Source organism: Capra hircus, chromosome 24 (assembly GCF_001704415.2).
Source record: "Capra hircus breed San Clemente chromosome 24, ASM170441v1, whole genome shotgun sequence".
NCBI lineage: Eukaryota > Metazoa > Chordata > Mammalia > Artiodactyla > Bovidae > Capra > Capra hircus.
In genome coordinates this window covers 32,978,165-32,993,110 of record NC_030831.1, presented here as the reverse complement: position 1 = coordinate 32,993,110, position 14,946 = coordinate 32,978,165, and the positions used below count along the sequence as shown (strand labels likewise).

The window sequence follows — 14,946 nt, the reverse complement described above, 5'->3', positions numbered from 1 at the left end:
TACTGTAACAACTAAGACTTACCCACTCTGTCCAATAAGACCTATGTTTAGACCTCACTTGAACCCTTACTGGCTGTGTGGCCTTGTGAAAATTATCCAACTTGTTTGTATATCTGTAAACCTGGGATAAAGCCCACCTCACAGGGTTCCTTTGAGAATTAAGTGGAACAAAATGTGTAAAGTCTTAATGTAGCACTGAGTGTGTTGCGATGGCAGCCAATAACTAATACTGATTTATGGATACTCTTCAGGATGAAGTTTTTTTAGCAATAAACTTTTTTCTGCATCAGATATGTGAAATAAAAAAATAAAACCCATAAATTCCCTTCTTCCATTGTTTTTCACTCAGTCATTTACAATGATTTAAATTTTATATGAGGTACAGCTTTATTGATGAGTTATATACTGTAAGATTCACCATTTACAGTATACATTTCAATGGTTTTTAGTATATTTGCAGAATTGTGCAGCCATCTTGGAAAAGGGAATGACTACCCACTCCAGTCTTCTTGCCTGAATCATCCCATGGACAGAGGAGCTTATCTAATTATAGAATACTTTCAAAATAATTTTTTAGTGTGTTTGTGTGTACTCTTCATAAGGAAGCAGATTGTTTAATAGAATATTTTAAAACAAATATCCAATGTTATACATGGTAGTGGATTTTTTTCTCCTTTACATACAAAGCTTTTTGAAAAGATATTTTTCATCTTTCTAGTTCCTTTTCTGGAATTGTCTTCAAAATTTTATTCATGTTCTTAAAACTACCTTCAGTTGCGGTGGATTTTCTTTTGAAGATAGATGTGAAAGTAACAAAAAATAGTGATTAACCCCCTTTGATAACTAATGGGGAAATTGAAACTGGGTGATACTATTTGGGGGCTCAAGAATCAAGGACTGGTTATAAGTTAATGATAGAAGTGTTCTGGTGTGGTTCATATGCCAACTGTGAAAGGGTAAAGAATCAGCAAATTAATAGAAAATCAGTGAATATGAGTTCAAAAGTTAAATGTCTGTTATAACCATTTCAGGAGTAAATCCAGGAATTAAAAAGATTCTGACGAGCTTTGTACTGAGGTCTATAGATACGTATTTGACTACATGTTTCATCCGCAGTGTTGAGAAGCCTCATAATATTTGTCTAGATATTGGCAGCACTTACCGCTGTTCTGACAGTGAGAACACTCAGTGAGTGCCCTGTGAAACACAAGAATATCAGGGCACTCTGCTCAGTGGTGTCCGTTCATTTGCACAAGCAACACCAGTGTGGGATTACCCACATTTCTAGAAAACTTTTTTAACTAGTTCCTTAAGGTACTATGGGGAATTCAGTGGTGCTGAGTTTTGGATAGGGACACCCAAATTGCTAACTTAACCCCAGAACAGAACACAAGTGATTAAATGAATAAGGAATGATTTTATGTTAGCAGTGTGTCTCTTGCAAAGATAAAGCAACCATAACTGACTGCCAAATATGTTACACACATAGGACATAGAAGATGCATTTTTAAAAAACATTCATACTAAATATTATTGATTTCTCTGTCCGGTCCTTCAGGCAGTGTCAAAAACATATATTAATGAGTTATTAAAGCAGAGACAATTCACATCCAAATGAATTCTAAAACCTAGATATTTTTACTTAATATTTTTTATACTCCTTGAATAAAATTGGCACTTCTTCCTTAGGCTGCATTAAAATAGCAAACTTATACTGTTTATATTAGAAATGGTTTAAATTAATCATTTCTGTATGATACATTTGGTTACTTAATTGCACAGATTTTCTTGTAGCTGGATATTTCAAGATAATGCTGTTGGGAAAAAAGATAACTCTGTTGACAATATAAGATAAGAAAGAGCCACATGTCTTCATTAATATTAGAAAACTAATTGTGTAGATTCAGACAGTATCTTGCTGCTGTAGCTTATTTATGTGCCTACCCTTTCAGCTACTTGCCTTGAAGGTACTGATTGTCTTCATATCATTAATGAAGGAATTGAGGCTAAAGAGGTGAAGTAAAATTGCCCCAAGTCACAAAGGTAAGGCCTTGCAGAGCCCAAACCCTAGTCTATGATTTAAATGCCTGGCCCAGTCTCCATCTCCCTGCAACTTCCAACTCACCATACACTTGACAGACAGGGGCTGAGCACCTACCCCCTACTGTAGACTGTCTGAGGGAATCTGACTACATTTCATGATTAGGAACAAGTCTACCAAGAATCGCTGCTGCTTCCACTGACACAGATTCACAGAATGGTGTCCCCTCCCTCCGTCTACAGTCAGGGGAGAAGCCTAGAGGTTCGAGGGTACCCATGGTGCCACGTGTTGTCAGCGTTGTTCTTCAGTCCCTCAGTCGAGTCCGACTCTTTCCGACCCCATGGGCTGCAGCCCTCCAGGCTCCTCTGTCCATGGGATTCTCCCAAGCAAGAATACTGAAGTGCGTAGCCATTTCCTTCTCCAGAGGATCTTCCTGACCCAGGGATCGAACACGCATCTCCTGCATTGTCATATTCCCTGCCACCAGGGAAGCCCTGTGTTGGAAGTTAGCGTAGGAGCAGCTTAATATCTTAGTATAATAAGGCCAGGATTGTTAGCAAGGCACGGATAACATTACATGAAGAGAAGGCAAATAATTTCCTTAGTAAAAATGGGGATTCCAGATATAAATTAATCACAGTGGAAGTTGTGCTTGGTTTTAGGTACTCCAGGAGAAAACCCACCAGGGCACTGAGTAACTTTTGGCACCTCTCCCCTCCCTCATACATGGGGACCAGAACTCCTCTGCCTCCCCCACCACGTGCCCCCGACTGCACCCCAGAAGTCAGCAGACCCAGACCTTGAAACCAGAGATACACTGTCCCTCTCCAGAGCAACAGTCAGGGAACAGAGAAGAGAAGCCTTGGGCATTCCCCAGAGGCTGCAAAATGCACAGGTCAAGAGAGGGGACCAGGGGAGGAGGCTTGATGATTTCTCTGAGGAGGAGGAGGGACGGTAGGTAGATCAGGGAACAGCAAGAACCAGTGCAAGAGAAGGAGAGAGGTTAAAGGGAAGGGATGAAAGCAGAGAGGCAAAAAGAACCAGAGCGGGGAGGAGGGAGCAACGGGAAGATGGGGAGATGGAGAAGGAGGGTCTCTGAAGGCCAGGAGAGGACCCAAATTTCCACCAAAGACGCATCCCAATCAGGGGCTTGGGCAGGAGGCCTCACTGCTGGAGCCACCCCGGGGAGGACAATGATCTAAACTCTAGTAAACACCTGTTTAAACACACTGGGGTCCTTTGGATGTTTGGTTTGGGGAAAGACAGATGAGGTTTCCGATCAGAAGGGGATGGTGCTCTGAGGTCACTGCTCTGGTTTCCAGGGCAGGATGACTGTCCTGTCGGATACATTTCTCCTCCTGCTGGAGAAACAGCCAGGTGGATCCCCATGGGTGATCCCCTCCTTAGAGGCCAGCTAGTGACCCACCTGTGACCAGAAAAGAAAGGCCCCGTCCACAGAGACTGACATACCAATCTTTGCTTGACCTGACTTGCCTTCTAATTAAAAAGCAGTTAACTAAATCTACCCTCACAGAGCTAGCCTACTAAATCTTCAGGAGGGTTCAAGGACTGAGTTGGATAGCAAAGCTAGCATAATATGAAAATACAGTGTGATATTAATTTCTCTACTCTCCTCCTTTTTAGAGTCCCAGACATTCTAGAGACCTGCATTTATTTCAGCTGGTGGTGCAGATTTACAGAGATACATTAAGGCATGGTTATTAGTATTACTAAAGAATTTTTTTTAATTGGAGGAAAATTTTTTCTTAATATATATATTTTGTTGACTTACAATGTTTCCGGTGCACAGCAAGGTGATTTGGTTATACATATATTATTTTCAATGATAGGTATTATAAGATATTGACTGTACAGTAATTGGAGGCAAGTTGCTTTACAATGTTGTGTTGGTTTCTGCCGTATCACTCAGCTCAGTCATAATTATATATATATATATCCTCTCCTTCTTGAGCCTCCCTCCCCTCCCCCCATCCCATCCCTCTAAGTCATCGCAGAGTGCCAGGCTGGGCTCCCTGTGTTATATAGCAGCTTCCCACTAAGTATTTTAATATGCTGAAGCACAAGCGAGATTTTCTTAAAGTAGTGTAGTGTCTAAAGGCATTTAAAATATGATTCTGAAATCCAAAACATGTTTAAGAAGACAAGGTTAGGGAGAGTTTGTTGGTTGTCTTTCTCACATCAAGTTTCTACCTCCCTTTTCCTAATAGATATGGAATTTCCCAACCAAGGAGTTTGGGTTGAATTGGTTCCACCTTCCAGATCTGGGAGAAGACTCTGATGGACTTAATTCAATCATAATAAGCCACCCGCCGCCCCTCCCCCCCACCCCACCCCCCCGCACTGCTTTCCCCCCTCACACTGATTGATTAAGAATAAGCACCTGAACACAGTCAGGCCAATCAAAGCTAATGTGGCTGAATTCGAGGATTTTTGTTGTTAAGAGTTGAAGCAGTGCCTTCTTATCGGATGTCAAGAGGCATGTGGGCTAGGTTTTTCTGTTACTTGCAAACAAGACATCTTATTAAAAACAAAATCTACTGGGTAAAGGATAACACAGATATCTAAAACTTCTCACTGATCGTTTGAACTTGGAGTTTCATGTTCATAATGAAATCTCACGAGGAACCACAAAATACTGACAATACCCACAAGAGGTCTATGGAAAGGAAATGGGTTCTTTCTCCCTCTTCCATCACCTCCTCTCTCTCCTTCCAAAGGAAACACTTGTGTAAATTTTATTGGTTCTGCAGGAGGTGCCGAGAATTTCAGTTTCAATTGCCTCATGCCCTAATGTGTTAGTAAAGTAGATTTTTTTTTCCTTTTGCAGGTAATATACACCACAACCGCTTAAATATCTGTCATTAGCTGGCATTATTAGCCAATGAAGAATCACAACCAGCCTTAATTCCCCACCTGCTAGGTGAACCCTGAGCAGGTGGCAGTGCCAAACAGCTGCAACAAGTGTAACTACAGGTCCATGCATTGTCTGCCTTCAGGATCATGGAGCCCACTTTGAATGCTCTTTGTGTCCCTCATCACAGAGCAAATATTTGAAAATGTCTGTTCATGCTGCTGCTGCTAATCTAATTGTTTTTGGTATCTGGTTAAATCCCACTCAGCACACATCTGGTGTATATTACATGGGAGAGTTTTCCTCTATCCATAACGCCCCCTCCCTTGCCTATTATGGGGTGCTGGGAAGTTGCACTGGATCTTGGTCCCTTTCAGCAGTTCAGTTTCACAAAGTCTGCATAACACATTGTGCTTGGTGCTTGAGATGGAACTAGCCCCACAAACATTGCTTTGATTTTGTTCACCCCACCTCCCACCCTCAGCTGCAGGGTCCCTGGAACAACTTGTTAACAACTCCCAGGGTGCCATCAGCACCTTCACTCCCCACCCCCCACCCACTGTTCTGGAAGTAATAGGGACTAGAGACCTGTGTGTAGCTGCCTTCTCCAGTTGAGGGAGTACAGGCAATCTGCTAAGATTGGTGTTGCTCTCCTGGTTTCGCTCCCTTGTTGTTGTTGTTTTTAAATATTTATTTATTTGGCTGCATCAGTTCCTAGCTGCGGCACAAAGGCTTAGTTGTCCCGCTGCACCTGGGATCTTAGTTCCCTGACCAGGGATCGAACTTGTATCCTCTGCATTGGCAGGCAGACTGTTAACCCCTGGAACAGTAGATAAGTCCTTTTCTCCCTTGTTGACTAGATTTTTTCAGAGGTTTGGGGGTGGATGCTTCCACAGATCCAAAGTTCAGGCAGCTCGTAAACACTGGGCACGTTGTCAGCTCTCATGAGCGCTGGCAGTGTGTTCCAGGGGAGTTCCTCCTGGGACAGAGGCCTGTGTAAGCCATGTGGCCACTATTGTACCTGAGATCTGAGTTAAAGGACCCTGCTCATCAGAACACACACACATACAAACGCACATACACACATTTATCATCACACAGGCACCTCTGTCACTGGAGTTCTGGCACTGAGTGCTGGATCAGTGGAACCTGTAACCTGCTGATGCTTGAAAGTAACACTATTTTAAATCTGTGTGTGCTTGGGTTAAAAAAAAAAATGGTCCACTTGTCGAATCCTTTTCGGAGCACAAAAGGCAATGATGTCCTCCATTACAAAGGATTGTTTCCCAAGGCTGGGGATAATTCAGTTTCTTGCTGCTTTTCACTGTTCTAATTTGTGGCCCTAGAGGTACTCAAGAATTAGCCTGGTGTTGTAACAGTTACACACAGCAGCTGAGAAGTGACAACAATTCACATTACCCTGAAATTTGAGATTGTTTGGGATACTGTACTGTATGGGATGGCACAGACTATAAAATAAGTGATAGCCAGTTACAGTATGAAATTATTTTGGAAAACTTCTTGTGATCAGTTATCTTGTTGATTCCATTATAATGCTGGATATGATACTTAGAATTCATGGGTTATCTCGAAACCTGAACATTGTTTTAAGTTTTACAAACAATTACAGTGGTTAAAGCTTGGTCAAAGTTTCCCCAAACTGAATTTGATAAACTACACTTAAAGAATCACGACGATTTAAGAAAGGTGGTTTAATTATACATTAAGATCATAATCTTGATTGTAACACCATACGTAATTGATTTTGCTAAGATAAAAACGGGAAGAGTTAATTTATGGAAACTCACAAAAAATGATTCATGTATTGTCTCTCTAATATTAACCCCCAACACACACCACCAGCCCATCATCAGAATTTAGTAAGTAATGGCTAAATTCAGTCATCTTCGGCGTTTTACTGACTTTTCGGTCCTACAGAAACTGCAGCTTTATAGTCATTTTTCTGTTGCATTGATATGAAAGTGTAATTGTTAGAGTGAGAGTGGAACGCAACTGAACAACTGAATTTAACTTAAATATTTAGGTGTGTGCTAGCTGAACCCCTATTTGTTTCCTTGCCCCACGGTCCGGAGCCGGTGGGTGGCCAGACCCAGGCCCTCGCCCCTCTAGTTCTTCAACTCTGAGCTCCGGGCAGCCTTCGAGCAGGTGCCCGGGGCGCCGCCCCCGCCGCTCACCTCCTCGCGGATTGGCTTCCGCGGCTAGTGGGCGGTCCCAGGGTGAGGATAAAGTTGGGTGGCGCGCGCGCCGCCTGCGTGGGGTTTCGGGCACCGGGGGTAAAAGCACTGCGCGCTCTCGCCGCGGCCCGGGCGGAGTTCCCAGTTCGCTCTCCGATCCCGCTCGCCCTCTCCAGCTTCCCCGCGACTCCTGGGTCCGGTACTTTTGGAGGAGGGGGTCAAGGGCCGGGCCTCGGAGTCTCGAGGGTGTCCGAGCGGGCTCAACGCGCTGGCTTCGGGCTGCCGGGCGAGGGGCGCGGTGTGAGGGCCGGGGCCCGGGTGGCTCGCGGGGGCTGCAGGAAGCGAGGGCAGCCGGGGCTCGGTCCCCGCTCCGCCCGGATAGACACACCCGGAAACGGATTCACCGCTTCGGTGGCCGCGCGAGCTGGGCGCCTCGGAGGGGGAGCGGGCGGGCGGCTGCTGAGTAATCCCCGCGGCGGCGGCGGCGGCGGCGGCGGGAGGCGGCGGCCTGGGCGCCCACGTCCCCGCCGCGCGCGCTGCAGCCCGGCCCCGGCTCCTCCCTCCGCGCCCGCCCACCGCGCCCGCGCCCCGCGCAGGTAGAGCCGGGCTCCGGGCGCGCGCGGGGGCCGCAGCGGCTGCCACCCCACCTCGCCTCGGCCCCGAGCTAGAGCCTCGCGCGCCCATGGCCGGCTCGGAGCAGCAGCGGCCGCGGCGGCTGGACGACGGAGACGCGGCCGCGGCGCCCCTGCAGGACGCGGAGCTGGCCCTTGCCGGCATCAACATGCTGCTCAACAACGGCTTTCGGGAGTCGGACCAGCTCTTCAAACAATACAGGTGACCGGCGCGCCCCACTCCCCCGCACCTTCCCGGCGATCACTACTCCCTGGCGGGTCCTCGCTTCCCCGATTCGCATCCCTCGGCCTCTGCACCTTGGCCCCGTTTCCCTTCCGCCCCCACCCAGGCTCCGCGGTCCTTTCTCTCCGCGGGACCCGCAGTCTCCCCTGCTTTCTCCCGGCCTCGTCCTGCCAGAGGAGCGCCCGGTGTCGGTCCGCTTCTCTCTCCCGGGTCGCGTCCCCCGCCGCCGGGTCCGGAGCCCGTGGGCTTTGAGATCTGGACCGGACGCGATTTGAGCGGCAGCGAGCCCCGGACTTGCAGGGCCGTGACTCCGGCGAGGCGCGCCGCCCGCGCTGCCTTTGTGACACGGGCCACACCAGCTGCAGCGTGCCTGCTTCGTGCTCCTCGCGTTACTGTGCATCGTTGTGCATTCCAGACGCTTTCATTGTTTGAAAACAGATATGCATAACTGCCTGGCCATGTAGGAGTTAAAAAAAAAATCCAGCCGAACTCTGCTCATTCACCTCTGTCTGCCTTTTATCTCAAACTCAATCCCCAAAATGAGTTGCTAATGCTTTTCAAGCAAGCGTATGTATTTATGATGGATTTCTTTTAACTCAGGGGTTTGAAGAAAATGGAGGGATTTTAAACATACGTGGGAATGAGAGGAAGCACACTTGTGTTCAGTTAATTGTTTGATTCGTCTTTTTAAAGAATTGAAGCGAAAGAACTAAAACCTCGTAGCTTTCTCGTGTGTGTGGGAGGAGCCTTCAATTTCTTCGCGGAGCAGAAGAACCTGCTTTCTGGTTTAGGAAGCAAGTTTGTGGTTTGCCCTTTTAGTGTCAGGACTCAAGGATGTTGATTGGCAGCTCCCCTGTCAGTGTTTTAAGGGCCAATTGCTGCCGGTCTTTAGGGCCGGTGTTTGGTAGGTTTTAGGAAACTCCTGTGCAGCTGTGATTGAGCGCCACTGCCTGTAAGCAAATAAGAGGAGAGCTCAGCCTGTGGGATGCAGGCGCCTGTAGTTTTCAGACATAAAAGAATGGTGGTTTTCACCGTTGGGAGCGTCCACAAGCGTAATGGCAAAGCGAGTATTTCACAAATAAAAACTTTTTCACTAAGACATTTTACTTTTAAATCAGTTTTGAAGAAAAAAAAACCCGCAAATGGAAACTTCTTAGCTCTATTCAGAACATTTTATTTTTAAAGCATACAAATCTGATTTCAACCCAGAGTTTCATCAGGGATTTCCAGAGGATAGATTTAAGACTTACTTGTCTCTCAATCTCTCGTGCAGGCTTTTTTTTTTTCCCCCTCCGAGCCATCTGAGAATGTATTTAATGAAAAATTTTATTTACTGTGCTTTGACTTTTCCAAAAAGACATACTAATTTATGTTGTATGAGAGGGGATGGAGAAAGTCTTATAGAGTCAAGTTAGTTTTCTTTGGTTGTTGATCAAGATATGGTATTGCTTCCTGCTTTGAAATGTTCTGTTACTTACTTTAATGATCTCTCCGCCCCTTCCAATTGCTTTAATGTACTTAAATTCCTGTCTCATGGTTCCCAGATACTGAAAGCATGAAATAACTCTCTTTGCCTCACGGCCCTATGGACTGTAGCCTGCCAGGTTTCTCTGTCCTTGGGGTTTCCCAGGCAGGGATAGTGGGGTGGGTTGCCATTTCCTCCTCCAGGGGATCTCTTCCTCCCAGGGCAGGGATGGAAACTCTGTCTCCTACGTTTCCTGCATTAGCAGGTGGATTCTTTACTGCCGAGCCGCCTGGGAAGCCTCTATGCATCCTTACTAGAGGGTGAGTTATGAGTGCTAAGGATGGCGTTTCTCTGCGAGTGTTGGGGGTGAGGGGAGGAGGTGTCCAGGCAGGATTTCCACTGCATAGTTAGGAGCTGTGGCTGTCTGCTTGTGTTTTGAAATGGGAACCAAGGATAAAGGAACACGATGTTGTGGTATCTCTTCTCTGCCAAGCACAGTTCCTTATATTTGAGCTTCTCTAGTGACGACAAAGGAGTGAGGTGTATTTCGTCCTCAGTGTTTTCAGTTGTGAGGCACTCAGCTTCTCAGTGTTTAGCATGGGCCAGGACATAGGTGCTGTGGTTCTCAATCCAGGGCTCTTTTCATTAAACCATTCTTTACTGTCCCATCTGACTGATTATATTTTGTAATTTGCCCCGTGACCTTGTTTGCCAGCAGCTTAAACTCTTTTAGGGGTGGATGGTAGTAGCGTCAATCTATCAGCTTCCCGGCAGCCGGGGCTGCCCTAGTTTCTCTACTTTCATAGCTGCTGACTTTGATTTCTCAGTTGGCTTACTTGCCTGTAAAGTGGGAGTCGCGCATTTTAATGGGTGGTTAGTATTAGAATCCACGGTAGCTGGCACCATGTAAGCCATCAAACACTAACTAACTTTTGAACTTGATGCTTTCTCCACTATTATTATACTTTCTACTTGATGGCATGGTTTGAGTAGACGACAAAACATCCCGAACGCAGGTAGCCTTTCTCTTCAAAGTTGGCCAGGACTGCACATGCGCAGTCGCGTCTGCCTCTTTGCTACCCCTGGGCTATAGCTGGTGGGCTCCTTTGCGCGTGAGTCTGCCTCAGCAAGAAAACTGGAGGGGTGTGCCAACCCAGGGATCGAACCCGCGTCACCTGCATTGTACTAGGATTATTACCGCTGAGCCACCAGGGAAGGCCTCACATAATGCATTTCAAAGACTTAGGTCCTCCTATCCATTGGGACACTTCTCTTCCCTTTCCAGGGTTGAACGGGCTGCTGGAAAACCCAGCAGTGGTTTCATACTCTTTGAGGAACACCTCAAACTCAGTTTATTTGCTGAAGAGAGAACAACTTGATTATCTCATTCCTTAGGATTCTTCTGTCACCGCCCTTCCCTTTCCAGTAAACAGTCTAGAATTTTATCATTACGGTTTAACAATAGAAACATTTGTGTCTAGTGTAACAGTAACACTGTAAGAAAATTAAGGCAAGAAGGTCACTTTCTCTTGCCACATTACTAGGATGATAGTTTCACCAGCAGCTGCCTAATGAGAAATGATTACTTCATAGAAACACTATCATGAAGGTCATTCTGAATTAGGGAAAGCTGGGGTTGTATAATTTAGATATTATACAGATAGGAATGTGGGCTTGCCAGGTGGCTCAGTGGTAGAGAATCTGCCTGCCAGTGCTGGACACACAGGAAACACGGGTTCGATCCCTGGGTTGGGAAGATCCCCTGGAGGAGGGCATGGCAGCCCACTCCAATCTTCTTGCCTGGAGAATCCCATGGGCAGAGGAGCCTGGTGGGCTACAGTCCATAGCAAAGAGTTGGATGTGACTGAAGCAACTTGGCATCATGCACATACACAGTAGAGGCTTTCTCTTGAGATATGACTCCATAGCTGGAATTTCAAAATGGAGCTGTCACTTCTGTTGTAACTATAGTAATAATATAACAAGCTGCCCAGTTGTTGATGCTGAGCCCCCATTATGTGCTTGGAGATGTTTTTGCAGAGGCTGAGACAGATTGGTGCTGATTTAAGCCCAAGAATATATACCTTTGTAAGTGTGTGATCCTGATCCTCCAAAATCACGTTCTTTGTGTTGATCTGAGGGCTCAGTGCTGTAATCAAGCAGTGCTCACTCCCTTTCCTACACACACACACACTTTTAACTGATGTTCATGTGTGTGATACACACTCAGACCTTTAGGACGTCAGACTTATGACAAGAAGCTGTGGCTATGTGCATGAGGCAGGCTCTAGATTTTTAGGTGTTGAGTTGCAGGTAAGCTTGGCCGGTGGGGAGAATCTGGAGATGTAGCCATGGCTGTTGTGGCCTGTAGGACTAGAGAGAAGCAGTGTGTAACCCAGCTTGAAGGAAAATCTTACAGGGGAACTGAGGCTGAGAGCCATGATGGGATAGAAGTGAGCAGGTTGAAAGAGGAGTTGGGGGAGGGGTGGGGGAGGAGGAGAACACGAGTAGAGGTGGGTGGACATGGAACTCTAGGAGAGAGATGTGAGTTGGCATCTGGAGAAGGGGGGTGAGACCTGGCAGCTGATCAGTGTTATTAGGTTGTCGCGTCGGATGGGTTTTCCACACTTGTTTTCTTCTCAGATCTGCTGCTTGGTCCACGTTTCCTGTGAGTCAGTGTTGCCTTTCAGGGTGTTCAGTTAACTCATGCTCTCCATGCCCCTCACCCACCACCGTGTGGCCCGCACATCTGTAATTAACCCCCGGCTGCTTGAGCCTCAGGGTCCTGATGTCACCATCTTTCTCTTTGGGGCTTGAGATGTTACTTTTGTAATCGGCAGACTAGGAGAGGTGAAACTCTGAACTCCAAGGAGGACAGCGGACATTTGGAGCTCCTGAGCCAAAGAGCTTTGCGGTTCTTATTTCACAGGCCTGGCACTTACTGTCCCTCTGCCCCTTGAGGCCACCATTTCCATCTCTTGCTTTAATTCTCGGCATTCTTTCTGACCCTGAGACATCTGCACTATTTACCCCTGCCAACACGACTGCCACTTTCTGGCTGTAGATATTATTGAAAAGTCCTGTTTGGTCATTGTCAGGTCAAACAAAAAGCATATAATAGAATGAATGATCACTGATGATAAATATGCATAAATAAGGGCTTGATAGAGAATTAGTGCATAGTCGGTATAACGAATTGTGATATTTTTCTTTTCTGTCTTAAAGTATAAAAGTGGCAAAAATGTATTAAAAACAAAAAGCAACAAAAACTCATGTTTAAAATGAATATACAGGTCCTAAATTGTTCTAACACATTTTATGGCATATACAATCAAACCGTATTACATGTGGCCTTGTTTGTGAGCAGGTTGATTATAGAGCCGGTCTCACTGAAGAGATGGCTCAGTATAATTCGAGATTTCAGACTAGACTCCATGGGCCAAATGGGGTTGACTGGTTTTGTAAATAAAGTTGTTTTTTTTTTTTTTAGTTTATTTTTGGCTGTGCTGGGTCTGTGTTGCTACACGGGCTTTCTCCTGGCTGTGGTGAGTGGGGGCTACTCTCTAGCTGCAGGTCTGCAGGACTTTCATTGTGGTGACGTCTCTTGTTTCAGGGCATGGGCTCTAGGGTACGCAGGTTTCAGTAGTTGTGGCACGTGGGCTCAGCAGCTGCCGCTCCCAGGCGCTAGAGCACAGGCTCAGTGGTTGTGGTGCATGGGCTGAGTTGCTCCATATGCATGTGGGATCTTTCTGGATCAGGGACTGAACCTGTGTCTCCTATGTTGGCAGGTGGATTCTTTACCACCAAGCCATCAGGGAAGCCCAGTAAATAAACTTATTAGGATACAGCTAGACTCACTTCCCAAAGGAACTTTTTGGCCAACCCAGTATCTTTGGTGGTTCAGTGGTAAAGAATCTGCCTACCAGTCCAGGAGCTGCAAGGGACATGGGTTTGATCCCTGGTTGGGAAAGAACCCCTCAAGGAGGAAATGGCAACCCACTCCAGTATTCTTGCCTGGGAAATCCCATGGACAGAGGAGCCTGGCGGAGTTGCAAAGAGTGGGACAGGACTGAGTGATTAAGCAACAACAAAGTATTATGTGAACAACAACAAAGTATCTTCTCCATAAAGAAATGAATAGCTATACAGAGCCTACAGCCCACAAAGCTTAAGGTAGTTACTTTCTGGATCCTTACAGAAAGTTTGATGAAGTCTGGTACAAACCACTGTTCTTCCTGGAAAAACTTGAAAGGCTGCTGTAAGAGACCTGAACCCATATGTGTCTGAGCCTTTCGTGTGCCCAACGGTGTGTTGGATGCTCTGGACTCCAAGGGGAGCCTGCAGGTTGCCTGTGGGCTCCACATGATCTGGCTGCTCCCAGAGCTAGGTGCCTGTGCCTGGCTGCCAGAGGCTCCGGAGAGTCCGTAGGTGCAGAGATGCAAAAAAGGAAAAGCAACAGGAAGCAGAAATGGTGTGGGCAACTAGTGGGAGGGAGGAGGCTCAGTAGCTGCCCTTTTCCACCCTCCTCAGCTCAGCGGTGTGTATATGCAAAGGCTGGGGGATTTTTTTTTCTCCTCCCAACTATTGCACTGTCTGAAAAGATTCTAATTAAATATTCACTTGGCTTAATTGGGATGTTTTTAAAAAATGCAGTTGCCTGTAGAATAACGGGCAAGTTTACAGGAAATTATTAGGAAAAAGTGACCACCTCTACAGAGGGGGTGGGGGTGGCATGAGGCTTTCTCTTCCTCTAGTTATACGAAACCCCCTGTGGACCCCCCAAACACATCATTGTGCTTCAGGGGTTAGACCTTTTGCACAGACTGTTAAAAAAAAGCAAAAACGTTTATTAGGCTGTGCTGGGTCTTAGTTGTGGCATGTGGGATCAAGTTCTCTGACCCGGCACTGAACCTGGGCCTCCTGCGTGGAAGCACAGAGTCTTTACCACTGGACCACCAGGGAAGTCCCTGCACAGACTCTTCTACATCCCACTTTTTACACCCCAGTCTCCTCTGGAGATCAAACCAGTCAGACCTAAAGGAAATCAACCCTGAATATTCATTGGAAGGACTGATGCTGAAGCTCCAATACTTTGGCCACCTGATGCAGAGAGCCAGCTCATTGGAAAAGACCATGATTCTGTGAAAGATTGAGGGCAGGAGGAAAAGGGGACGACAGAGATGGCATTACCAACTCAGTGGACATGAGTTTGAGGAAGCTCCAGGAGAGAGTGAAGGACAGGGAAGGCGGGTGTGCTGCAGTCCATGGGGTCACACAGAGATGGACACGACTGAGCGACTGAACAGTAGCAACTTCTCTGCCAGGGTTGCCCTCCTACTTACCCAGTGACGACAGAGGGAATATGAAGAGGGAATTGGCTGAGAAGGACTCTCGGAGAAGAGAGAAGATAAGGGAAGCTCAGAGAGCAGATGGCTGTTATTTCAAAACCTTGCTTAGTGCCAGTTCTGCCCCGTGAAAGAGGTTGGGGTGCCCAGGGAGGAACTCCTTTCTGTCTTAG

The 14,946-nt window shown here is 46.6% G+C and overlaps 1 protein-coding gene across 1 annotated transcript in view; it reads left to right on the top strand.

Moving 5' to 3' along the window:
* Positions 7,683-14,946, top strand: part of TTC39C (tetratricopeptide repeat domain 39C) — a 101,011-nt gene continuing 93,747 nt past the window's right edge. Inside the window, exon 1 of the mRNA XM_005697042.3 lies at positions 7,683-7,942. Coding sequence (XP_005697099.2) covers positions 7,791-7,942 — 152 coding nt within the window. The 5' untranslated portion in view covers positions 7,683-7,790. The remainder of the gene's footprint in view (positions 7,943-14,946) is intronic.